The following is a 25,372-nucleotide window of genomic DNA, read 5'->3' as shown; positions in this document are numbered from 1 at the left end:
GGTAACAACCAGCCCCGTCACCAAGACATGTCTTCCCCGCAAGGACCTGTGAGGACAGCAATAACGAAGCCATTTTACCCTCATGAAATGTCCCTCAGGGCAAAAGCTTTACCGAGAAGCTATTCCCGGCCCTGAGAAATTTAGCTGAAGATGTTTGAGAGATAATCCCAGTGGTTAAGGGCTTGGACTCCCAGATGACCTAACAGCAGTTTCAATTCCTGGCCCTGGCATTCACGGGCCAAGTGCCCTCTAGCAAGTTGTTTGACCTCTCTGAGCTTCAGTTTTCCCCGTTAGAAGAATGAGAGTGCCTTGCTGTGGGTCATGTGGAGTAAATGAGGTGTTGCCCGCAGTGCGGGGCACACGTCCTCCCCCAGTGGTGGCTGCGTGATGGGGTGTGGGGGCGGGGACGCAGTGTTGAGTTCTGATGCACACCCGTGAGATACACTTCCACCCTCACAAAAAGGTGAGCCTGAGGAGGAGGAGAAGGGACGTGAGAAGAGGAGGAGGAGAAAGGACCTTGGCCACACCTTGGGTCCCACATCATCTACACCTTCCTTCCAGCTCCAGAGCAGGAAGGAACTTTCTATTCAGGTTGCCGGCAGCTGTGGGCTGAATTTCTGTCCTGTTTAATATTCTTTATTGCCAAACGAATGCCTGTGTCTTCGATGCTGACGTGTGTTCCTGAGAAGAGGGGAGAAGTTCATCCTGAACATAAACTTTCCATCCTCTCCTGGTCCAGCAGGAGTGGAATATTCCCCAGATGGCCTTGAGCCTGCTCGGCTTCCCTTTCATTTTCAGTTATGCAGGAGCAGGAGGAGGCTTGGGCAAAGCTTCCCAAACGTGCCCTCGGCCAGGCCTGCAGGCAGGAATAGCCCCCAGGGCTCCTGGGAGATGGAGGGCTGGCCAGGTGTAAGAAGTCAATCTAGGTATTAGACGTCTTGGAGGAAGGAAGCCTTTTGCACCCGAGGCTGGCATGGCTCAGCACTTCGAGGCAGGATTTCTGTGGAATGGGAATTCCTGTCCGCCAAGTTGTGGATGTTTGGAAATCACTCGGTACCTGGTGGCTCCATCCCGTGGCACTAATGTAGATTTGTCAGTACCCTAGTGAACTCTCCAAAATGCTTTAAAACTTCCTCCGTTCTCAGTTTGGAGATGCTGGAAATAGGCATCCAGCAGCCCTGGGGAAATCTAGGCACTTGGCTGGGAATGTGAGGAGCGGGGCGGCCGTGATGGAGATGAGAGGACAGCTGGCGGCTTTACGAATTGCCTCCCACACTTAATTTGGAAAATGCCTGTGCACCTTTATGAGCAATCGGATGCTCTCCCCAGTTGTTGGAGAGGCTGATGTGGGCTGGAAGGAATGCCGAGACGTGACGGGAGGGATGCTGCGGAGGGAATGCCCCCCTCAGCCCTGACCTCATCGGCTGTGCAGCCCCCCCAGACGGCAGCTGTTGACTCTTTCAAATTCTCCCTGCAGGAAACGGCTGCCCCAGAATATGCATTTGAGGGCAGAATGTGTAAATATTTCACTACTGTGTTATAACCATCGGGAGCCACACTGATGATGAAATGTCCCAGATGCCGGTGCTGGAAAGGTTCCTGGCTTTCCAAGCAAATATTTAGCTCATGGAAAAATGAGTCATACTCACAGAGGAGTATGGATTAACTCCTTCTCAGCAGCACAGAGAGCACTTGCTCAACCTGGCAGCCCCCCAACTGCAGAGGCAGACTCATGGCCGCAGACACGTGCCTCGATCCCCTGAGCCTCCTGCAGGCGGCAAGTCAGAGGGCTGAGCGCACCCACTGTGTGCTCCTCACCTGGTCAGGGAGTTCTCCGTCTCGGCCATCCCCACTTGCATCCGCTCTTGGCCCTTCTCGACTATGCCAGTTACCAACCTGGGAATTCACTCTGCTCTCCTTTCTTTCCCACAAACCTGCAGGCAATGCCAAAGAGCTGGCCAACATCCTGAAATACCACGTTGGCGATGAGATCCTGGTCAGCGGGGGCATCGGGGCCCTGGTGCGGCTGAAGTCTCTCCAGGGGGACAAGCTGGAAGTCAGCTCAGTGAGTGTGCTTGAGAACTAAAGGCCAGCCATGCACTGCCACTGGGGCTCCAGGGCACCTCTCAGCCCCTGGGCCAGCATCAGACACACACACACGGTCTGGAAGATGCACCTTGAATCTCTGAGTGCCTTCTGTCCAAAGACAGAAAAGAGAAAAGGGTCTTTGGGGAAATCAGGCGAGATTGTGGTTAAACATGAATAAGAACTTTCAGATTTGCTGGGGAATCCAGCGTCTAACTGGCATGGCAGAGAGGCCGTTAGATTTTCTTTCCCTTGAGGAGATGATGGGCAGTTACTCATGCATCTCGAGGGATCAATCCCCAGGCCCCTTCCCACCCCATCCTTTCAAATCTGGGGCTCACCACGCTCCACCATGAGCCACACCATCCCAAGAGGCTTTCTCCTCAGATGCTTGGTTTGTGGGCCTTCCCTTGCTCTGCACCTTGCTGACATGCATTCCACTTTGAAGCTGCCTCGGGGGATTCCCTTACTGGAGACAGAGAACAGATAGGCAGCCAAGCTCAGTGGAGCTGCCTGTGGCCTCCCTGGCTGCACCAGCCAAGGTCACTGGGCTTCCCTGCGGAGCCACCACTCTTCCTGAATGTGGCTGGCTCAGCGTCTGCTCCGGGCTCCTCTCTCCTGACCTTCAGCCATCCCTTTGCTCATCACTTTCCGTCCAGAGCCTGAGGAAGCATGGAGGGAGGCAGAATGTGATGACTCCTAGTTTTGGGTGTTGGGGTCCCATCCCAGGCTTCCGTTCCCCCTTCCCCTTTGGGTCGGATCCATGAGTCATTCAGGAAGGACTGAGGTGGACGCCTGGGTGCACTTCCTATGAGAAAGGGAGGCCACTGAGGACAAGTGGAAGGACCCCTATGCCCGGGGCTGGAGGCCTGGCTTCTGTTCCTCGCCATCCTACCCACTTAGCTTAAAGGAGGCACTGGGCCTGTCCTGGGTCTCCGTTTCCTCTTCTGCTAAGTGGGGCAGTGATATCTGCCTCTTTGGCCCACACTGCTGTGAGGACAAAGTGACGGGCGCACGAGGCTGTTCTGTAGATGACACCGTGCTGAGCCATGCGCCGGGGTTAGAATGTGTCCACTGGACTAAAGGCGTGTGGCTGGTAGGGGCTATTCCATTCCCCAGCGTATCCCTCACACCTGACACAGGATCTGGTGTCTGGAAGCGCTCAGTAAACACTTACGGAGTGAGTAAGATCCATATAGTCTCTGTCGTCTCTTTTTCTCCCAGAAAAACAACGTAGTGAGTGTCAATAAGGAGCCGGTTGCAGAAGCTGACATCATGGCCACCAATGGCGTGGTCTACGCCATCTCCAGTGTCCTGCAGCCTCCAGGTAAGGCGCTAAAGGATCCTACCCGCACTCAGCCTGCAGCTGACCCTTCTCCACGCACGGCAGTTGGTACTCAGCAGGAAAACTGTTCTATGCAAAGATAAGAATAGTGCGCAATATACCAACTGAGCCTCCATGGACAGCATCGCTGTGGCCGATGGAAAAGTGAATTGGAAACTGTTGGTTTCAAATGCGCCACAGCAGAAACTCGAGGACACGTTTCTTCTTGCTGAGTTGCCTGTCTTAGCCCCGCTCAGACACAGCCCATTATCGGTCACACGTGGATGCTGTGAACGTGGCTCCGAGCACACGTCTTACAGCGTGTGCATCATGGGAGTGCTCTTTACCTGCAGCAAGGTTGAACTTGAGTCCAGCCTCTGTCTGCACTGTGCATTCACCTTTCTTTGCGTTCTTCCCCCGTGGGCCAAATTCCACCGTGAGTTAGGGCAAGTTATGAAGGAAAAATTCATGGGGGAATGTGAGCCGGCAAGCCTACCAGTGCCCCTGTCGTGCTTGCTGTGAATGCTGTGCCAGGAGCTTCTCTCTCACCAACGTTGCATTTGCTTTCGTCTCCAGCCGTCAGACCTCAGGAGCGAGGGGATGAACTCGCAGACTCTGCGCTTGATATCTTCAAGCAGGCGTCGGCGTATTCCAGGGTAAGATGCTGCTAGGTTTGCCCATGGCCGGAGTAGCCTTGGGTCCTCGGCTTGGGCCCATGCAGGGGGCTCTCCGGGTTCCTGTCTTCCTTGGCTGCTCCCCCAGAGCTCCTGTGAAATTTCTCCCTGCTCCCAAGCAGGCATCCTTAGCTCCCGCCTGAGTGGAGTTCCGAGAAAAGAGCCCAGGCGGCCCCTACTTCCTTCGTGAGCAAGAGCCCAGGCCTTTACACCAAGGCCTCTGAGCCTCATTGCATGGGGAAGCCACTGCTGGGGAGGACAGATAAAGCTCTGGAATCCATCTGTCCAAGGAGGGCAGCCCATCCTGAATTTGCCTTACCGTGGCCTTGCCTGGCCTGAGCCCGGGCCTCTAAATCACCCTCGGTTTTTCATGACACGGCCAGACTTGGGGAATGCAGGGGCTCTCCAAGATGGTGGTGTGGGTTCTGGATACAGGGCAGGTGTTGGGGGGGATCTCCCTTCCTTGCCTCAGCTCTGCTTCCCTCTAGAACCTCTCTGGTTCTTCCTGTGCTTCTCTTCCTGCTCCCCAGCTTGCCTGGGGCCCAGAAGCCCTACTCTGGCTCCTTTGCTGTTTCGCATGAGGTGGGCCCTCTCGGGAACATGGGCACCTTATAGAAAGTTTGCATTTCAAGAGAAGAGGCTGCTGAAGGTAGTTCTCACCCCAGAGGCCTGGAGCTGGAATATGTCCTTTACTTTTAGACAAAGGGGTTTCCTTCGTGCCCCTTGATAAGGGTTCTTGGCCTTGAGCTCCTACCATTGAGGACCACCCTCTGTGCCGTCCCAGCTCCCCAAGCTCTAGGCTGTGGTCTCGGTGGAAGCCTGGCTCTGGGGTCTCCCAGAAATATCCACCCAGACTCTACTTGGTTGGGGCTTACACTTTGCTTGGGGCTGCCAAGGCCATCTTAGGGGCTCCCTAGGACCCAGCAGCTACACGTTCCCCTTCCTCTTCCTCACTCCCAGCATTTTTTCTTAGTAGGGGTAGCTGTGGGCAAAGCCACTGCTGTGAGCAGGGGCCAGTACAACTTTCACTAGAAACCTGACACTTGGTGTTTTCTTTCAGGCCGCCCAGACCTCTGTGAAACTAGGTAAGTCTGGCCTGGGTTTAAAGTCCTTGTATGCGTGTTTGGGCCTGTCCCCCAAGCAGGCCCAGACCTGCCATCTGCTGTACGTAGATCAGAACATCATGGTGCAATAAAACAAGGGTGACCTTTGGGGTCAGCCACATAACACCTTCTCCATAAGATGGAGATACTAAGAGTACCAAGCTGTTCGGGTTGCTGTGAGTGTTTGGCTCTGGGAACCTGGGAATATTGCACGGGCGCTTGGCAGGCGCACATGGTGGTAGATGGAGGAGATCCCAGTTCTTGTTACATCTTGGAGTAAGGAAATCTCCCAAACCGAAAAGCGCCTGCAGGGGGCAGGCGAGAGCAGCAGGAGGGGGCCGTTGGCCGGAGCTCCTGACTCTGACAGTGTCATAGGCAGATAGGGGGCGGTCTGCATCCTTTTCACCTTGAAACTTCTCTCGTCCAGCCCCCGTGTATCAGCGGTTATTAGAGAGGATGAAGCATTAGCGCGGAGGATGCGGGAAGAACGCACTTCGGCAGCTCACCGCCACTTTCTCTGAGTTTACCAAAGAGACTGAATGTTTTTGAAACCAAATATCACACTTCAGTGTACCTGGGCTGCACCGGAATGAGATCTGAGCCCTGGGTGGGGGGAGGGAGGAGGGAAAGAGATGTCCTTTTATTTGTTTTTTACCCCCAAACATGGCGGTTTACCCACTGCATGCGGAGACTTGGATGTCACTGCCTTACAGTCGCCTCTACAAAGGATCTGTCCCATTTCCCACCCATGCCAAGTGCTCTGGAAAGGGGGGCTGAAGTTTTGTGGAGCTCACAAAACACGAATCAGGCAATCCAGCATCATGGGGGGAGTCCTGGCACGGTTTTTGTAAAGCTCTTTTACAACTGGAGAAATGGCATCATTATAAGCTATGAATCCAACTGCTCTGTCAAACATGTCTTGTGCCTGCACGTGGCTTGGACGCTTCTTGGTGGCCCTGTCCAGGTAGAGAAGGGAGGGTAGGTAGAGCATGCAGAGCCCAGGATTTCCCAGGTGTGGCAGAGCCATCGTGTGTTTGTAATAATAAAACCAAAGTAACGTATGCCTGTGTGGACGGGAACTGTGTGCCGGCCTGGGTATTCGCAAGGGCGGGGGGCTGTCTGTTTTTTGGGGCTGTGCTGGTCCTCCAATGGAGATTGCACCCAGGAGCAGTGGGACAAGGAGCCCTGAGGGGACGGTCTGTGGGACTTGCTCTGTCTTTGTTGAACTCGTTCTCCTTTCAGCCTCCATGGGCCTTGGGGGCTCAAGTCCTCTGTGTTCCCTTGACGCCTCTTCTTGGCCAGAAGTGCCCATCTCCCAGCCTCATGACCTCTGCCTTTGTGTTGGACTTTTGAACGCTCAGTACTACCCTGTGAAGAGGTTCCTGCACGGTCCCATTATACAGATGAGGAGACTGAGGCTCAGGAAAGGGGGAGCCCCTGGCAGCACAGCAGATAGCTGAGCCGGGACCGGCACCCAAGCCTCCTGCCTCCCAGGGACCACCATTCGGCATGGGAGTCAGCCCAGGTTTTCCAGGACTATACCCCCTCTGCCGACCCCCACATAAATCCTTTCCCCGGCTCCTTTGTCTTCTCCATTTTGAAATGTCCTCAGCACTGACAGGCTGGTGCAGCAGGGGCATCACTGCTCCCTGCCTGTGTGGCCTGGAACTTTCAGGCCTGCTCCTCATCAGTACCAGGGGGCTGACCCGGGCGTCTCCGTCCCAGGTCCGTCCTGCGGAAGAAATGAGATGATCCTCATAAGATGCCTAGCACGGCCTTAGGGCATCTTGATCAGTGCAGCCGAGAGCCCTTCGGTGCCTCTGCCAGAGACAGACCCCTCACCTGGAGACAGCCCCCTTACCCGGAGACAGCCCTCTTACCCGGAGACAGCCGCTTTACCTGGAAACAGCCCCATTACCTGGAGACAGACAGCCCCCTCACCTGGAGACAGCCCCCTTATCTGGAGACAGATAGCCCCCTCACCTGGAGACAGACAGCCCCCTCACCTGGAGACAGCCCCCTTATGCGGAGACAGCCCCCTCACCTGGAGACAGCCCCCTTATCTGGAGACAGACAGCCCCCTCACCTGGAGACAGCCCCCTTATCTGGAGACAGACAGCCCCCTCACCTGGAGATAGCCGCCTTATGCGGAGACAGCCCCCTTATCTGGAGACAGACAGCTCCCTTACCCAGAGACAGCCCCCTTACCCGGAGACAGCCGCTTTACCTGGAAACAGCCCCATTACCTGGAGATAGACAGCCCCCTTACCTGGAGACAGCCCCCTTACCTGCTGCCTCCAGCAGGTGGAGCTCATTTCACCTACAGGACCAGGAGACCCAGGGAATTCAGCGCCGCAGCTGGGAATAGAGCAGTGGAGGCGCAGAGGGAACCCCTCCCACCCAGTCTGGGGAAGACAGACACTACCTGTCATACTTACGATCACTCATCCACCACCTCATGGCACTCATAGGTCACTCCACAGATATCGCTGTGAGGCCTTGATCTCTCGAAGCTTCCATGCCCATGGGGAAGGGAACTGCAAATTCGTTCATGGCACTCCCGCCCAGGCTTCCATGATGGATGAGGAAGAATCTGAAGAAGTAGGGGTGGAGGAGGGGATGCAGGGAGCTCTCGGAAGTGGGAGGAGAGGAGAGCAGGTGCAGGAGCTAACCTGGAGGCAAAGGGTTTAGCAAAGAGGGTGTCTTGAGAGATGACGCTTAGCCTTCTGCGGCTCCCAGTCCTGTTCTGCCCTGCTCACTGGGGCCTGGGGTTCATGCGGGCTGGGCTGCCAGCGAGGGCTAGTTCTTGCTGGATTTGCTACAGCTATATTTCATTTAAGTACCCGAAATGCACACCCCAGACTTTCCAAGAAAACATTAGAACCCTAAGAAGTGGTTAGTATCACTTCTAAAGATCCCTTCATTTAAAATAAAAACCAACACAAGTTCCTTAAAAATGCCAAAACCCCTCCCTCTGTGCCTGTGATCCCTGCCCTGCCTCCCTCCCAGCCTCCCCAGCAGGGGGGCTCCATTCTTTCAGCTGGAGTGTCCCCCTTGTGACTGAGCCCCTGCCTTCCCTTCCCAGCCAAAAAGGATAACCTTTTTTGGGTCCTGAATACCCCTCACCTCCACCTGTGTTTTTTTGGAGACCCTGGGCTAAGCATTAGGGGCTTCTATCTGGGAATGGATGCCCAGGCCTGAGGAGTAGGCCCCTGGATGTTTGGGGGATGGGTGACTGCCAGAGGGAGGTGTATGCTTGCCCTGTGCTTCCCTTCGACAGAGGCCAGAGGGCAGCCCCAGCCAGGAGGTTGCCCAGGCCTGGGCTGACCCCTGCCTGCTGAGCCCCAGTGAGGAAAAGGAAGGAGAGGGAGAAGGGCCAGGTGTTCTGCTAGTTCCGTTCTGTCTCTGCTGTCACTAGGCAGCTGCTGGGCCTTTGGGGTAGAGAGGACCGCAAAGACCCTGAGCACAGGGGCCCTGGTGCCTGGGGGTCGGGGCTGGGCCTCTCCCACGCAGGGACAGAGGCTTTCTAGACTTGGTCTCATTGGCCAGCTGAGAGGCCAGCCCAGCTCTGGGGCCAGAAGGGGTCGCCGCCATGGGCTATGCACTGAAATGCATTATCTTTTCTTTTCCTTTCAGTCCTATTTAACAGGTATGTATGAATAGTTTTCATTTTACTGCTGTGGCTATGGAAGCTTCAAGAGATAGTTTGCCAGGCCACAGAATAGGCAGAGGCTGGCCCGTAAACCTGGCCTGTGTGACTCCAAACCCCACACTCTTAGGCATTCTGCTCCTTCTGCCCCCACACCAAGGTGCTTGGACAAGTAGGATTCAGGTGCCAGGGTGGCCAGAAAGGGCATGAGACCCCCACCGCTTCTGAGAACCCCAGCAGGACTGATCTCTGTGTGCACAGCCTGTCCGGATAGGAGAGAGAGGAAAGGGATTTCTCCTGCAGGGGAAGATGCCTCTGTGCTTGAAGCCATACTTCAGTATCACGGTCTGAAGGAGCTGCCCGGAATACTGTGCTCAGAAATCTTTCCAAAGCCAGGAAAGAAGGCCATGGAATGAGGGATGGGCCCAGTGCCCTCTCCCGGGAAGTCAAATGAGGCCACTTCTGGCCATGCCTGCCTGGCAAGGAAAGAAACACATCCCCTCTGTGGGATCCTGTGGCCAAATCCCAGACTGAGATGGTTCAGGGAAGTACACACACTCACAAGTGCTCACACACTCACATGCACACACACTCACACAGTCACATACTCACACTCTCACCCCCCCCTCCACACACACACCCCTCGGCAGGCCTAAAGGGCCCCAGACAGAGCCTCAGACATAGGTAACTTCTGGTGGGGAGAGGACTTTGGGACCTGGGGGAGGAAGGTAGGGCCATGATTGCTCCTCAGGAACCTCCTGGTGTGGCCTCAGGCTTGTTGGAGGCTAGCCACGTGGGCCATCCAGAGCGGGCAGCTGTGACTGTGAGGTCCCTGCCATCCCGAAGCTCACCAGTAGTGAGAGAGGTGGTGGAGTGAGTGAAGCGAGCACCAGGACCTGAAGAATGGCGGGGGGGGGGGGGGTGGCAGCGAGGGGGGTCTGGGCTGAAAGAGCAGTGGGTGTGAAGTACTAGAGTCCGGCACCTGCAGGGGGAGAGCAGAGAAAACTCCTCTGGCGAGGGAGGTGTCTGGGAGCCAGACCGCCTGGCCTTGGAGGCCATGGTGAGAGGCTGAGATGTGATTCTGAGGACAACAAGAAGCCACTGGAGGGTTTACCTGGGGGAGGGGGGGTGTGTGCTGTGATCAAAATTTCATTGCAGTAAAATACAGCGTGGAATTTACCTTTTTAATCATTTTTTAAATGATTATTTACTTGAGAGAGAGAGTACACATGAGTGGGGGGAGGGGCAGAGGGGAGACTCTCAAGCACACTCTGCACTGAGTGGGGAGCCCGATGCAGAGCTCAGTCCCACGACCCACGAGATCACGACCTGAGCCGAAACCAAGAGCCAGGCGCTCAAGCGACTGAGCCACCCAGGCGCCCCTTTCCAACCATTTTGAAAGTGTATAGTTCAGTGGCATGAAGCACATTCCCATTGTTGTGCAGTCGTCTCCAGGATTCTTTGCATCTCATTGGGCAAAACTGAAATGCACTAAACAGGAGCTCAGCGTTCTCATTCCTCCTGCTCCCCTGGCCCTGGGTCACCAATGTTCAACCTTCTGTCCCCATGAATTTGACCATCTAGGAAACTCATATAAATGGAATCGTACAGTATTTATTCTTTGGTGACTGGCTTTTTCATTAGGATGCCTTCTGGGTTCATGCACGTGATAGCTTGTGTCAGAATGTCCTTCTTTGTCAAGGCTGAGGAATATTCCGCTGCACATATGCCATGTTTCATTTATTGATTTATCCATCGATTGAGGATGGGTTGCTCCCACTTTCAGGCCATCGTGAATGCTGCTATGAACGTGGGTGTACAAGTATTTGAGTCCATTTTCAATTATTTGGGGTATACACGCAAAAATGGGATTGCTGGATTGTTTGGTAATCCTATCTTTAATTTTTTGAGGAAATGGGGCGCCTGGGTGGCTCAGTCGGTTGAACGCCTGACTCTTGATTGGATCTCAGGATCCTGGGATCGAGCCCCCACGTTGGTCTCTGTGCTCAGCAGGGAGTCTGCATGTCCCTCTCCCTCTGTCCCTCCCCCCACGTCCTCTCTTTCTCTCTCTCTCTCTCAAGTAAAAATCCTTCAGGTTTTGAGAACTGCTATACTGCTTCCACAGCGGCTGTGCTATTTTATTTCCCACCAACGGTGCACAAGGGTCCAGTTTCTCCATGTCATCCTTGCCTTGCTGTTTTCTGTTTTTATAACCACCATCCCAATGGATGTGGTTTTGATTTCATTTCATTCCCTAATGATGAGCAATGTTGAGCATCTTTTCATGTGCTTATCAGCCATTTGTATATCTTTGGAGAAATATCTATTCAAGTCTTTGCCCATTTTTGAATCAGGTTGTTGGCTTCTTGAATGTTAGAGAAGTTCTTTATATATTCTGGATATTAGTCTCATGAAATATATGATTTGCAAATTATCTTCTCCCTTTCTGTGGGTTGCCTTTTTACTTTGTTGATAGTGCCCATTGATGAATAAAAATGTTCAATTTTAGTAAGTCCAATTTACTAAGTCCAATTTATCTGTTTTTCTTTTGTTCCCTGTATCTTTGGTGTCATATGCTAGAGATCACCACAGAATCCAATGTCATAAAGATTTTCCCCTATGTTTTCTTTCTTTTTTTTTTTTTAAGATCTTATTTATTTGACAGAGAGAGAGAGAGAAAGAGCACACAAGAGGGGGAGCAGCAGAGGGAGAGGGAGAAGCAGGCTCTCCGCTGAGAAGAGAGCCTGACTCAGGGCTCAATCCCAGGACCCTGGGATCATGACCTGAGCTGAAGGCAGACGCTTAACCGACTGAGCCACCGAAGCGCCCCTCCCCTATGTTTTTTTCTAAGACTTTTATAGTTTTAGCTTTTATGTTTAGATCTTTGACCCATTTTGAGTTAGTTTTTGTGTATGGTATTAGAGTCTGAATTCATTTCATGGAGACATCCAGTTTTCTCAGTAACATTTGTTGGCAAGACGGTCCCTTTCCCTTTGAATGGTCTTGCCACTATTGCTGTGAATCATTTGGCCGAAATGCAGGGTTTTATGCCTGCCCTCTGTTTCTATTGGTCTATATGTCAGTTTTTATGTCAAAACCACACTCTTTTGATTACTGTAGCTTTGTCGTGAGTTTTGAAATCCAGAATGTGAGTTGTCTGTCTTTGTTCTTTTTTGGGATTTTTTTTGGCTATATAGAGTCCCTTGAGATTTTATATGAGTTTTAGGATGGATTTTTATATTTCTGCGAAAAGACATCGTTGGGATTTGGGTAGAGATTTTGCGGTATCTGTAGATCACCTTCTGGTGTAGTATAGACATCTCTGCGATATTAAGTCTTCCGACCCACGAGCACAGGGTGTCTTCAGTTTATTGTTCTTTCCTTTAATTTCTTTCAACAATGTATTGCCCTTTTGCACATAAAATCCTTCATAGAACCTTGGTTAAATTAATTCCTGAGTGTTTAATTTTTTGATGCTATTGTAAATGGCATTATTTTCTAAATTTCCCAGTTTGTGTTTAGAAGATTGCTTTGGCTTCAGGGTGGAGGGAAGGAGTGGAAGCTGGGAAACAAGTCAGGAGGGTGTTCTAGTCATGTAGGCAAGAGATGATGGAGGACCAAGGTGGTCTCACTAGAGACAGGAGGACATGGAAGGATGAGGTCTGTCCTGGAGGTGGGACAGACGGGACTTGGAATTGGGCTGGAGGAGTGGTGTGGAAGAAAAGGAGAATTCAAAAATGCTAATGTTTCAGGGCGCCTGGGTGGTGCAGTCGTTAAGCGTCTGCCTTCGGCTCAGGGCGTGATCCCAGCGTTCTGGGATCGAACCCCACATCAGGCTCCTCTGCTGGGAGCCTGCTTCTTCCTCTCCCACTGCCCCTGCTTGTGTTCTGTCTCTCGCTGGCTGTCTCTGTCAAATAAATAAATAAAATCTTAAAAAAAAAAAAAGATGCTAATGTTTCCACCTCAAACAGCTGGCTAAAAGATGGTGCCCGTTTTTCTAAAATGCAGAAGAGTGAGGGAGAGGTTGTCAAGAGGAGAAAATTGATGGCTCTACTTTGGATATTTGAAGTTGGGGAAGCCAGTTAAACATCCCAGTGGGATGTCAAAGAGGCTTTTCAATACCCAAGCCGAGAGCTCAGGGAAGAGGTCAGGACTGAGTTGAGGTGTTTGGAGTCATTGCACACAAGAATTATTCACACACAGCGCTTGGATGAGATCACCTAGCAAGAGTGCACAGATACAGAAGAGTGCCTTGGGTTTCTCCAGCATCCAGAGGCCTGGCAGAGGAAGAGAAAGCTGCAGAAAGACCTGAGAACTTGTGTGTGGAGCCCTGGATGCCAAGGGAGGAGAGCCTTCCAAGAGGGATGGAGTGTCAGCCTTGTTAAGTTATTGGTATGCCCACTGGATTTGGCCACGTGAATGTCATCAGTAGTCTCAGCAAGCACATGGTCAGCAGAGACAAGAGGACTGCATCTGGAGTGAGATAGAACAAGGACAAGATGGATACATTTTGTGGTTTGAGTGTGTGAATAGACGCCATTTTCTGGAAATGAGAACCCTATAGGTAAAAGAGAATCTGGAAATTGTCTACTCGTTCAGTTTCATCCTTCACGCCTGGTTCAGAAGCCCCTTCTGCCATCCCTTGTGCATCCATTATCATAGTCCTAATAACTTATTCGGAGACATTTTCCACTTCCTTTCTGGCTTCCCCTGCTATGGTGTGAGCTGCCCTCTGTCCCACCACTCTGTCCCAGCATCTAGCGCAGGGCCTGGCACACAGTAAGTGCTCAAAAGGAGTTACTCCAGAGCCCGGTTTCTGGACAGGCAATAGCCCCTTCATTCAACAAGGTGGGCCCAGCCCCTTGTTGCTCTCTGAAAAGGAAGAGGAGGCTTCCCAGACCCTTGGGGGCTCCTCCCAGAAGGCTGTAAAGCATGTGGATTAGAGGAAGCCTGGCCCAGTGCTCTCCTCAGCTCTCTCCCAGGAAAGCAGAGGGTGGCCTGCTCCGCCCTGCTTCAGTCCACTTTGGCTCCGATGCCTCCCTAACGGAGAGGGGGTACCCGTGGGCCTGCAGGCCCCAGGAGGAGAACATCTGGTCCAGAGAACAAACATACGGCTGGTCAATCACACCACCGAGCAGGTGACCTAATCCTGAGCAGGTGATCTGATCCTCTGACTCGCCTGGGGTTTCACGCTTAGGTGGTTTCCCCCATTCCTGAGATCCTCTTCCTCCAGTCGTATTGAAAGAAGAAGGTCTGAGGTTTGGGAGCAGCGGTGACAGAGGGGAAAGACTTTTGATTAAATATCCTCATTTGGGCGGAAATGAGTTTTTGAGTGAACAGATGGAAAAACCACTCTCCCCCTGTCAGTGGGGCCTGGAAGTCCCTATGGCTTCCTGGCAACAGCCCACAAGTAATTCGAGCTCAAGGAAGCCATCTGCATTCGGGGACCTTTCCCAGGTGACAGCTCTCAGTCTGGCTCCAAGAAGTGGAGGGTAAGGGAGACAGCCCTGGGGGTGGCCTGGTCACACCACGGTCAGGGAGGGGAAGAACACGGGGCTACTGTGCACACACACACCACACACGCACTCACACACACAACCGTATCCTCAGGTCTTCCAACACACAGGCACAGCTCCTCAGAACATGTCTGAGAGCAAAGCAAGAACAGTCTCTAAACTGCCAAGATGCAGCTTCGAATCCCAGCCCTCCTCTGAGAGGAAACACCACCATTCAGACACTACTAACTTCAAGCCTAGAGCGGGGGTTCCTGGTCTTTCCTGAGCCAGAAGCTCTGGATACAAGCTGGGACCCTGTCCTCGGGAGGGTACCTCTGGTACACGGTTTGACAACCACTCCCCCTTGAGCCCCACTGCACGTACACTTCATACAGACCCGAATTCTCTAGCACTGCGAGCTCCGAGGGTACAGCAAGTCCTCTGCCTCCGAAGCATCCCACTTAGACACACAGTTAATAAATACACGTTGATAAATATAAAATGAGTGGGCATCCACAGCAACCCGGCTTCTGAGCCTCTAAGAGCGCAGAGGCGGTCCCGCAATGGCACAGAGGCAGGCCGACAGCAAGAGGGGAGAGAGCACGCCGCCACTGGGCCTGAGGAGGAGAGGCCTTCGGAGGGGCTCTCGGTGCGCCCCACTTGTGCAAACCTAACAAGTGAAAAGCCCTGTGGCTGTCAGGAGTGCGGGAAGACCTTCACTCCCAACTCAAAACATTTTCAACATGACAGGATCCACTGACAGAAACCCCTGGGCCCTCGAGTGACGTGGAAACACCTTTATCTGTCATTTATAGACAGTCATGACAGTTCAACCAGGAGGCATACCCTTTATGCGAAGTCATTCTTTGAAGGTGTTTCTCAAGAGCCTATACCTTTTTGGGAAATCATGGACTTTACACCAGTAAATGATTAAAAATAAAAGCCCTTTTGTCATCTATCTTAACCCCATTTTTAGCTTTAGAAAACTCTTATTTGTGAATTTAATGTTATTTCCTAATGCACCCATCATTTTCTTGCTCATGTTTAAATTCAATTTGAATTCGAGTTACTCTGAGACGAGAATTCAGAAAAACGTCACCTCCCAATTTTTATCCCAGCACCAGGAATTCAGCAGTTCCGTCCCCCCCATTGTATTGTTTGCCTTCTCAGAGATACATTTGATTTTCATTCGTGTCAGCTTGTATCTCAGGGCCATATTTTCTCATTTTCTGTTCCTTTGATCTGCATATCGGTGCTCACACCTGTACCACACCCTTAAATTGGTGTTAATTTAATGTCTTTTAACATCTCGGAGTCAGATTTCTTTGCTTTTGAAGATAAGTTTTTTCTTTTTGCAAAATTAACACTTTCTCCTTGTAAAAGTTTTAGAAAATAGAAGCAGAAAGAAAAAGTAAAGGTCGCCTATAACTCTACCAACCAGGGATAACCTTTGTCAAATGATTGAAGCACATTCTTTCAGATTTTGATTTTGAGGCATATGTGATCATACGTGAGGTTTCATAACCTTCCTTTATTCTGCTAAAACAAAATAAGTTTCAAAACAAAAACAAAACAGGTGTTGTGGTAGATGGAATTTAGGAGGGGGGCCTTCGTGACCTTGGCTCTCTAGTGATACTCCCTCTTTCGCGAAAAGGAGATGATCCAGGTGGGGCCAATTTAATCACAGGGATTTAAAAGTAGAATTTTCTCCAGCTGGTGGCAGAAGTGGACGTCAGGCAGACAGTGGTGTTCCAGAAAGGCTGGACCCACGTTCTTTGAATTTGGAGCCGGTCAAGAGGGAAGGAATGCAGGCAGCCTTTGGGAGTGAGCGTCTCCCCTGCTGAGAGCCAGCAAGGAAATGGGGACCTTGAACCTACAACCCCAAAGACCTAGACTCTACTACCCACCTAAAGGAGTTGGAAATGGATTCTTCTCCAGGGCTTCCAGGTAAGAGCCCACCGACGTCATATTGTCAGCCTAGGAGACCCCGAGCCCACCCAGAATTTTCATGGAACTGAGAAACGGTTGGTGGTGTTTTAAGCCACTAAGTTTGTGATAATTTCTCACATGGCCATAGACATTAATATAGTCCTTTAAACTACTGAACGACTAAAAAGAAAAACACATTTATCATCTTTCTAACTATATTTTCAATATTACCGAAATCATTTTGGGAAATGATCCTGTGAATTTAGTTTTATTTTTTCCACTCAGCACCTGCAGGGGCCTCTCAATTGCCCTGGTTCCAAGAAAAGCCTGGGTCAAGATGGGGTCTCCGAGGCTGGGATTCAGCGCCAGGCTGTGTGAAGGCCCTTCTGTGTACCCGCTCCAGAAAGCAGGGGCGTTCCCCACCTTAAAACTCTCCCAGACTCACAAAAGACCAGCTCAAGGCTGGAGGTATTCCCAGGTACACCCCTGGCGGGCTGGCTCACCGTAAGGGCCTCCGCACCCACAGTGTCACTGTATTCGACAAATCACGGTGCGTTTCAGCTGAGCCCCTGAGCATTCACTTGACCTTCTGGGAACAAACCCCCACCTTGCATTTTCACACACATAAAAGCCTGCAAGTTTCTGTCCTATAGCAGCGAAGCATGGCTCTAGGGCTGGCTGGTGGGAGAGAAATTGAGTCACAAGACCCTGGAGTTCCACCCGTCCCACTCTGGTGCCAATCGTAATAATCAGAGACCTCTCTTACTGAAGGCCGAGCTGTGCAAAGATTTGCGCTATGTATGTTCTACTCACATTTTTTTTTTATCTTAGTGTCTTAGTTTAGAGAGGAAGAAACTGAGGGCCAGAGAGGTTGTATAATTGACTCAAGGAGGCAGCGTTGATTAAGACAGGGGTGCCTCAGGTCAGTCGGTTAAGCATCTGCCTTCAGTTGAGGTCATGATCCCAGGGTCCTGGGATCGAATCCCACATTGGGCTCCCTGCTCAGCGGAGAAGCCAGCTTCTCCCTCTCCCTCTGCCCTTCGTCCCTGCTCGTGCTGTCTCCCCCTTGCCCTCCCTCTCTCACAAATAAAATCTTTAAAAAAAAAATTACATCGGGGTTCTGAACGGACTCTTGACTCTAGACTCTTGTAGCCACTACCTTGGGTAGGAGGTAGGCATTCAGCAACAACCCACAGAGCAGTGATTTGGTTTTTTTTTTAAGATTTTATTTATATATTTAGAGAGTGTGTGCGAGTGGAGAGAGGGGCAGAGGGAGAGGGAAAGAATCTCCAGCAGGCTCTGCGCTGATCCCAAGGTAGGGCTGGGTCCCAGGACTCTGAGATCGTGACCTGAACTGAAACCAAGAGTCAGACGCTCAACAGACACTTGCACCCAGGCGCCCCACGAGCAGCGGTTCTCAATCCTGCTGCACGTGAGGACCTCCCTTGGCTAGTTGGACATTAATTGGCTTTAAGGAAATATGTGCTTTAGTAGTTCAAAAACTCTCCTGGGTGATTTAATGGGCAGAACAGAGGTTCACCACCATCATACAAAAGCATCCCCCCTCCGCCTTGGTACATATGCAGATAGCAGAGGGGACCCTCTGGGACTGGTTCAGTTGGCCAGGGTAAAGACAGGAATTTGCATATTTAACACACAGCCCAGGTCCGTGCTATTGAAACTTGGTAAAATGAAGATTCTAATTCAATAAGCCTGAGAAGGAACCTCAGATTCTGCATTTAGAATAAGCTTCCAGCTGGCTTGAATGGTCCTGGTCCAGGGGCTACATTTTAAGTGGCAAATGTCCCAGCACACTTAGAAGAACTGCCCTAGACCAGTGTTTCTCCAAGAGTAGTGTGGGGATCATGTGGGGACTTAGCAGAAATGAACTCTGGGGAGCCCCACCTCAACCTTACTGGATGCTAAATGACAGAGCTGGAGCTAGCATTCTGAATAAGCCTTCCAGGTGATTCGGATGCAGGGTACAGTTGGAGCACCCCTGTTTGAGAAACGGGCTGCATTGGGATAGCAGTTCCAGGCTGGCTGAGAAGGGGTGTCGGCTGTCTCTGTTGTCTCTGCTTTGGGCTTTGTTTCCTCCGGAGGCCAGGTCAGGTTCAGCAGGAAGCAGACAAGGTTTCTGGTGGCCACACTGGAACCCAGCAAGAATTCCCTAGTTCCTGACAAGATCTGGGGCCACCAGATAGGTATCATTATGCAGATAGGCAAAAATGAACATTCTGGAAGAAAAACCATTGACTTGATTTTGAAGAGATCTGGCTCAGCCTTCTCTCTAGATCTTTATTGGTTCACTAATAGCTGCCAGGGGGATGCAAGACAGTTTGTTAGGTTGAGTTTTTTTTTCTCAGTGCATCAGTTTCTGGAGCCTAAACACCTGTCTCTGGAAAGCAATGGGATTACCCTAGCGTGAGGACATAGGGAAAGTTGGTACCCGCCCTGACAGGAGGGGGTGGGATAATCATTCTGAACACTCATGCATTCTTCCTTTCAGTACATATGTATTGAATGCCTGTTGTATACCAAGCACTTTGCTAGAAAGTGGTGGAGAAATGCCAGTACCATTTATTGCATGGAGAGACCCCCATCCCACCAGCCCCATGCCTACCCCCGAGGTAGGTGCCAGGATCCCCTTCCCTACAGGACACAGGATAACCTTTACAAGGATACATGACTGCATCCCAGGAACTTCTGGCTTTTAGACAGGGGCTTTGGGGCATTCTCATTGGTCCCCTTTTTCTAAAAGAATCTAGTATAGGTAGGCTTCTCTGAGCTGGATTCCTGGGCCCTGAAGACAGGGGGGCTCAAGCGCAGCTGGAAGCAGACGGAGCAGGAGAGAACAAGGGTGTCAGGCCACTGGGGGCCAAGTGGCCCTTTCAGTCCAGCAGAACAAGCCCAGTCCTCCAGCTCCCTACTCTCTGAGCTGGTGCAGTCACATGAGGCGCCCTTTCGAGGCCCACCTGTTCTGCCTGACACTGCATGGAAGTTTTTAAAAATGAGGACACCAACAAGATGGGCCAGACAATAGAGCAGAGTGTGGCCCCATCCAGGTCTCTGGAGAGCTGAGGGATGAGAGCTCTTCAGAGAGAGGAGAAACTGTGTTGCTGTAATGCTCTTCCAGGTCTGAAATAGAGCGAGCGTCAGATCCACCGAGAGCCGTGGAGGGCAGAGCAGAGGAGCACGTGGTCTGCGCTTGACCCTCTGCCAAATGTGAGGATTTTTCACTCTACCGTGTACCCCCAGCCTGCCCCAGCTGTTGCATTAAGGGTGGGAGAGTCTCCAGCCATCCTCCCAGAAAGAGGTTTGGGGATCCCAATGGGCTCGTGTCACATCTCTGCCCCTCTGTAGCAGCTTGCTTCCGCACCCTTCTAACAGGACCCCAGTAGCTTTGAGCATTACCTTCCTTTTTTCATAATAAATTAGCGGGTGACACTGCCCCGGGGGGGATGCGTGCTAACCCAAAGCCAGAGCCCAGCTCTGCTGTCAAGGAGTCGAGGTGGAAAGTCTAGGAAGGAACCTGTTTGGGTGGGTAGCAGGGAGCGGCTCAAGAGTTTGGGTTAATCAAGTTTGAAATGTCAGAGATACCTCAGGGAAGCAACTGGATATTAAAATTTGAAGGTCAAAAAAGACCTGGGCTTGATGAGAGTTCTGCACTGGGAAATCAGCCACAGACTGGCAGTTGAATGCCTGGGGGACTGAAGCTGGTGACAGGGAGAGAAGAGGGGTAGGATAGTCACAGAAAAGATGGCACAGCCATGGGACCTCTAACCCTTTTCGTTGGTGTATATTTTACTTTCGTTTTGGGAGGGGGTGGACCGCGCTAGGGCCAGTTTGCAGGCCCCCGGGGGGAACTCGGTAGCGGGCAGGGCTGGGATCCCGGGTCCATCCCGCTCTTCCAGGGCTGTTGGGCCCCGGTGGAGGTGCGTGCTCGCCGGCTGTTCGCCGCCCCTGGCACCCTTGCAGGATCCCGCGCGGGTCGGGCAGGGAGAGGATGGGCTGCGCGGCGGGGGAGGGGGGGGGAAGGGGGGAACGGTGGCCTGGTCCTGGGGTCTGTGCCCGGGGTGCGGGCGGAAGGGGCGGCGCGCCCCGGGAGGCGGGTGCGGAGGCCACACGGCTGAGCCTGTGCGGCGGGGAGATGGAACAGCGCCCCTGCGAACACTCCGAAGCCTGCGTCACCGTGGTGTGATCGGTGGCGTGTGTGGCGGGTCACAGTCCAGGGGGGTGGGCGGCAAGCAGGGACCGCCGGTCGGCCGTCGCCGAAGGGCTGCGGGGCTTCGAGCGGGGCGCGGAACTGTAGCCCGAGAGCGCCGTCAGGATCCCTGCCCGGGGCGCAGTCTCACCGCCCAGTTTGCAAGGATTTTGTCCCCTGACGACCAAGGCCCGCCCCTCCCCCCAAAGAGGCCTTTCCCGACGGAACTTGGGCTGTACGTCTATAAAGCCCTCAAGTGTGCGTTCACTCGATCGTACCGAGGAGGGCTAGACGCTCTGGGTACAGAGAGAGCCCCACATTAAACACAGTCCCATTAAGCGTCTGGGAATTGTGCAAGCGCGATGAGGGAGACCGGTAAGGGGTGAGGCAACGATAAAAGGAGAGATTGCGTTTTGATGCGGAGGGAGGCTTGGGCAGGAGCAGTCCGCATAAGACCGAGCAGCTACAGGGTATGAGGGGAGACCTCGGGGGTGTTCTAGGACTTGAAAGAAAACTCTGGGGCGAGCAAGGAGGGGGACGTCTCGCTAGCTGTGGTTGATCCAGCAGGTTCTGATGGAGCTTAGTATACTCAAACAAAATAGCCTGTAAGGGTAAAATAACACTAAATTGCACCAATTGTTAATCAAAGTTCGGGAGACTGTCTTGTACTTGAAATCCATAATCCATACCACAGGGTTCTGATCTTGACCTCGACAGTCGTTCTCTTGTCCAGGTCTTCATCCTCACACTCCCTCCCACCCACCCTCCGCCGCCCAAGTATCCAGCTAAGCAGCAGGTCCTAAGGCTGCTCAGCCTCTCTGTGGTACAGGATAAGTCTGACTCTGGGCCCAGCAGTCACCCTCTTCATATTCTCCCTCGGGCTAGTAAAGCTACCACAGTATATATTACCAGCAGATAAATAATGGGGCAAAATGAACGGGACAAAACTTAAAATTCTTGAAGAGAGGGAATTATGCATAACGTGACAAAAGGGTCAGAAAGCACCCGCGGGTCTCGAACCCCTGTGAAGGGATTGCTAGTCCGAAGACAATGCGCGAAGTAACCGCTTGAGCTAAAGCCGACCCGCCGTGAGGTATGCAATTTCAACCTCTCAACTGCAGAGGAGAGAAGTGACGTAGAGGGGCCGGCCGGGCTTTCTCCACGCCCCCAGACCTGCCCGCCTCCCTCGGTCCTGCCTGCTCCCTGTGTTCCGCGAGCTTGTCCAAAGTCTCTCAGCCCTTCCCTCCCCACCGAGTGGAGGAAAGGGGAGACTTCCTGACGGGAGGGAAGGAGGGATTCCAGAAGTCCTTGCCTAGAAATTTTTCAAGGTGTCCCCGAGCAGAGCGGGCAGCCCAAGTCTGTAAAATCTCCCTCTACAGCGTGTGATCTTAGCTAGGGCTGAGACCAGCTCGCTTCATCTCAGTCCGGCCCTGAGCTGGCCCCTGGCGACAGAGTTGGTGATGGGCAAATGCTTTTTGGAGGGGCATGGGTGAATTGCTGAGGGGTTCTCCCGGTACTGGGCCTCAAGATAAAGCCCAGGATTGAGCTTAGAAGCTCAAAACTTTAAAGCCTCATAGCTCATAAGAAAATCTCTCTCAAGGATGAAGTAGGATGAATTATCTTTCCCTTTCCCCACCCCACCCCTTCTTTACAATTCTTCCCTCTTGGATCATTCAAGAGCTGGATAGAGACCTCACCTATACAATGGTCAACAAAAAGACTAGAACCTCAAGGATAATAATGTCCCCGTTGACTGAGCATACACCACTGTGCCAAGCCCTGGGTTAAGCTTCTGTCTCATGTATAACCTTATTGGTAATGTTGCCCCATTTTGTGGATGAATTTACAGAGACTCAGGGTTTCAGTAAATGAAATGGTAGGAATTTAACAAGCGGCCCAGTTATTCAGTGGCCCAACCAAAGTTTGAACTCGGGGAAGGGGAAGAGTTACCTGTAGGGTGTGTGTGTGCCTGTCTTGCTATAAAATATTTCAAACAGGGACACCTGGGTGGCTCAGTCAGTTAAGCATCTGCCTTCGACTCAGGTCATGATCCTGGGGTCCTGGGATCCAGCCCTGCTTTGGGATCCTTGCTTAGAGGGGAACCTGCTTCTCCCTCTGCCTGCTGCTCCCCCTGCTTGTGCGTGCTCTCTCTCTCTGACAAACAAAAAAAAAATACCTTTAAAAAATATTTCAAACAAGTAGTAAGCTCCACTAGACAGAGACCTTCGGTTTTGTTCTTCGCGGTCTCCCTGTGCCTAGCACAGCGCCCACTCCACGGCAGATGCTCAATGAACATGGGTGAGTGGGTGCCTAGGAAGAGTGGGACCGCTTTATACCAGAAACCGGGCTCCCCCTCCAACCTGGGTTGAATCCCAGCTCCCCCAATTCCTAGTTCTATACCTTCAAGCTCAAACGTTTGATTGGTTTGGTAAATTTTGTATGAAACAAAAAACGTACGAGCAATTAAAGCCAGTACAAGTAATGAAAGCCACCCTTGACCTAATTTGAGCTACTCATCCCGTCCCTTCCCCTCCCATCCCTTCCCCAGAGAAAACAGCTATTTTTAAAAAAGTTGCTGCGCCTCCTTCCTAGTCCTCTTTCTATAAATTTACATATGAAGGTAAATAAAAATAGCTTTATTTTGCTTATGTCTGTGTTTTGTTTGCTATGACGGGATGGCAGTGCCTTGGCTTTGTGGGAAACTTCATTGTGTCTGGGAAATGATCCCACAGCACTGTCTGGAGATGTCTCATTATTTATAATAGCTCCCCAAGAATACATGAACCATGATTTATTTTGCCCTTCTCCTGGTAGGATTGGACGTGGAAGTTGTTTCTGGGTTGTTCTGTTTTTGTTTTGTTTTGTTTTTCTAACCAGTTTACAAATAGCACTCCAATGAATATCTCTGCAGGAGTCTCTTCATGGAAATAGACAAGTCTTTCTTGAAGATGAATTCCCAGCAGTGGAATTGCTCGGCAGTAATATACACATTTAAAATTGTAATTGCCAAGTTGCCATCCAAAAATGGGGCTATTAATAGTATTGTGTGTGATAGAGGCCGGGAACTCGTTCAGGCAGGTGCGTAGGACCCCGTAAGCAATGAACTCTGTTTACTACCAACAGTCTTGTCTCTCCTGTCCGTTCCCAGCTCCAGGTCTGAGGAAGCGGGTGCTTTGGGGGGCCTGGGCTCTGGGTGTAAGAATAAGAACTGGCCGGCAGAAAGGGGAGGCTGCAGCCGGTGCGTACCAGGTGCTCCCCCTGGTGGAGGGACTTGACAGTAAGGAAATCCTCCACCTGGAAACCCTAAAGCAAACTGTATCCATTCCTGCTCAGAAGAAGGCCTCTTGTTCTTAGCACCCAGCCCGGGCTCTGTGCCCTGGATGATCTCTGGTGCTTCGCTACCTTTCCGATGGTACCGGGTGCCCCTCCTTCCTTCCCTGTTGGATGGCTACCACAGGGCCTTCCCTCACTGCCGAAGCACGCCCCTGGTAGCGGCTCCAGCATTTCTCAGAAACCTCCCCACCCTCCAATCTCGTTCTTTAACACTTACCTCTTTAGAGAGCCCTTCCTTGAATACTCTAAAGGGCCACCTCTCTGGGGCGCCTGGGTGGCACAGCGGTTAAGCGTCTGCCTTCGGCTCAGGGCGTGATCCCGGCGTTCTGGGATCGAGCCCCACATCAGGCTCTTCCGCTATGAGCCTGCTTCTTCCTCTCCCACTCCCCCTGCTTGTGTTCCCTCTCTCGCTGGCTGTCTCTATCTCTGTCGAATAAATAAATAAAATCTTTAAAAAAAAAAAATAAAAAAAAATAAAAAAAAAAAAATAAAGGGCCACCTCTCTCCTTTCCACCCTGCTGCTGCTTTGCCCCAGAAGCCAGTGTTTCTCCTCCATTAGCAAGTATATACCTAGAGAACTCAGACCTTTCCCAAGCGTGGCAGAGTGCAGTGTCCCAAGGGCTGGGACTGTATCTGTCTCACCAGGGTCCTGGTCTCCCGGTGCCCGCCACGGCACGTGGCAGCAGCAAGCCCTGAGCCTTTGCTACCTGAATGGATGGAAGAAGACGTAGATGGCGCTGTCACCGACAGAAGTAGAACAGACCTTGAGAGCTAGCAGGGGTCAGGCAGGACGTACCTTCCAAGGTTTTGGCTCCTTTTCCTTCCCTGGGGTAATTTTTTTCCTGAGGTATCTTTTGCTCAGAGATATTGTCCTGAGTGCCCTAGGGAACAGGGAGGGGGACAGAAGGCAGGGGTCATTTCCATACCCATGCCTCCATATTCCTCCCCACCATCTGTAAGGTAGACCGTATTATTTGCTGGATGAGCAAACTCGGTGTCAGAGAGGCAGAGTGAGAGGCACAGCTAGCATCAGGCACCATCCCTTCCTCTGGTTCAGAAGAACACACAGTCCCAAAGAGGGACAACCCCTGCCGCGGGATGTGGTGACCTTTCTCAGTGGAGAAACCCACCCCGTCTATGATTGGGGATTGGAATTAGCCAGACAGCACACCCTTCAAAATCATCTGCGGACCAGGCCTGTCAAAGACGATGAAGGGGTAAATTCAGCATTTGAAAGCTTTACAGCCTGGAGACCGTTGCTGTGGAGGGTGTCACGTGGTACGTTTGGAGTATGGAGAGGCAGAGCGGTCACATATGGCCAGGTTGTGCATAACTCAAATCTGGGCTCTGCCCTGCAGAATGAGCACAGTGGGAACAGGGCTGCCTGTAGTCAGTCTGAGCAAACGTGTGGCTGCTGGTGAGAGTGGGGTACGTCCCCTGGAATTGGGGGATCAATCTAAGAAGTAAGAATAGGAGAAAGATATCAGGGGAGCACCAGTATGTCTGGTGTCTGTGAAAGACACAAAAGCCAGTGAAAGAGGAGGACCAGCTGTTACAGAAGTCAACAGAAGATGAA

At 51.9% G+C, this 25,372-nt stretch overlaps 1 protein-coding gene across 1 annotated transcript in view; it reads left to right on the top strand.

Moving 5' to 3' along the window:
* TGFBI (transforming growth factor beta induced) overlaps nucleotides 1-6,247 on the top strand; it is a 32,345-nt gene extending 26,098 nt beyond the window's left edge. Inside the window, exons 13-17 of the mRNA XM_045794640.2 lie at nucleotides 1,941-2,065; nucleotides 3,310-3,412; nucleotides 3,986-4,065; nucleotides 5,144-5,168; nucleotides 5,614-6,247. Coding sequence (XP_045650596.1) covers nucleotides 1,941-2,065; nucleotides 3,310-3,412; nucleotides 3,986-4,065; nucleotides 5,144-5,168; nucleotides 5,614-5,654 — 374 coding nt within the window. The 3' untranslated portion in view covers nucleotides 5,655-6,247. The remainder of the gene's footprint in view (nucleotides 1-1,940; nucleotides 2,066-3,309; nucleotides 3,413-3,985; nucleotides 4,066-5,143; nucleotides 5,169-5,613) is intronic.
* Nucleotides 6,248-25,372: the final 19,125 nt, after the last annotated feature.

The sequence above is a fragment of the Ursus americanus genome, chromosome 5 (genome assembly GCF_024610735.1).
Source record: "Ursus americanus isolate L20-20 chromosome 5, mUrsAme1.1.p, whole genome shotgun sequence".
NCBI classification, from domain to species: domain Eukaryota; kingdom Metazoa; phylum Chordata; class Mammalia; order Carnivora; family Ursidae; genus Ursus; species Ursus americanus.
This window is presented reverse-complemented; position numbering and strand designations above follow the sequence as displayed.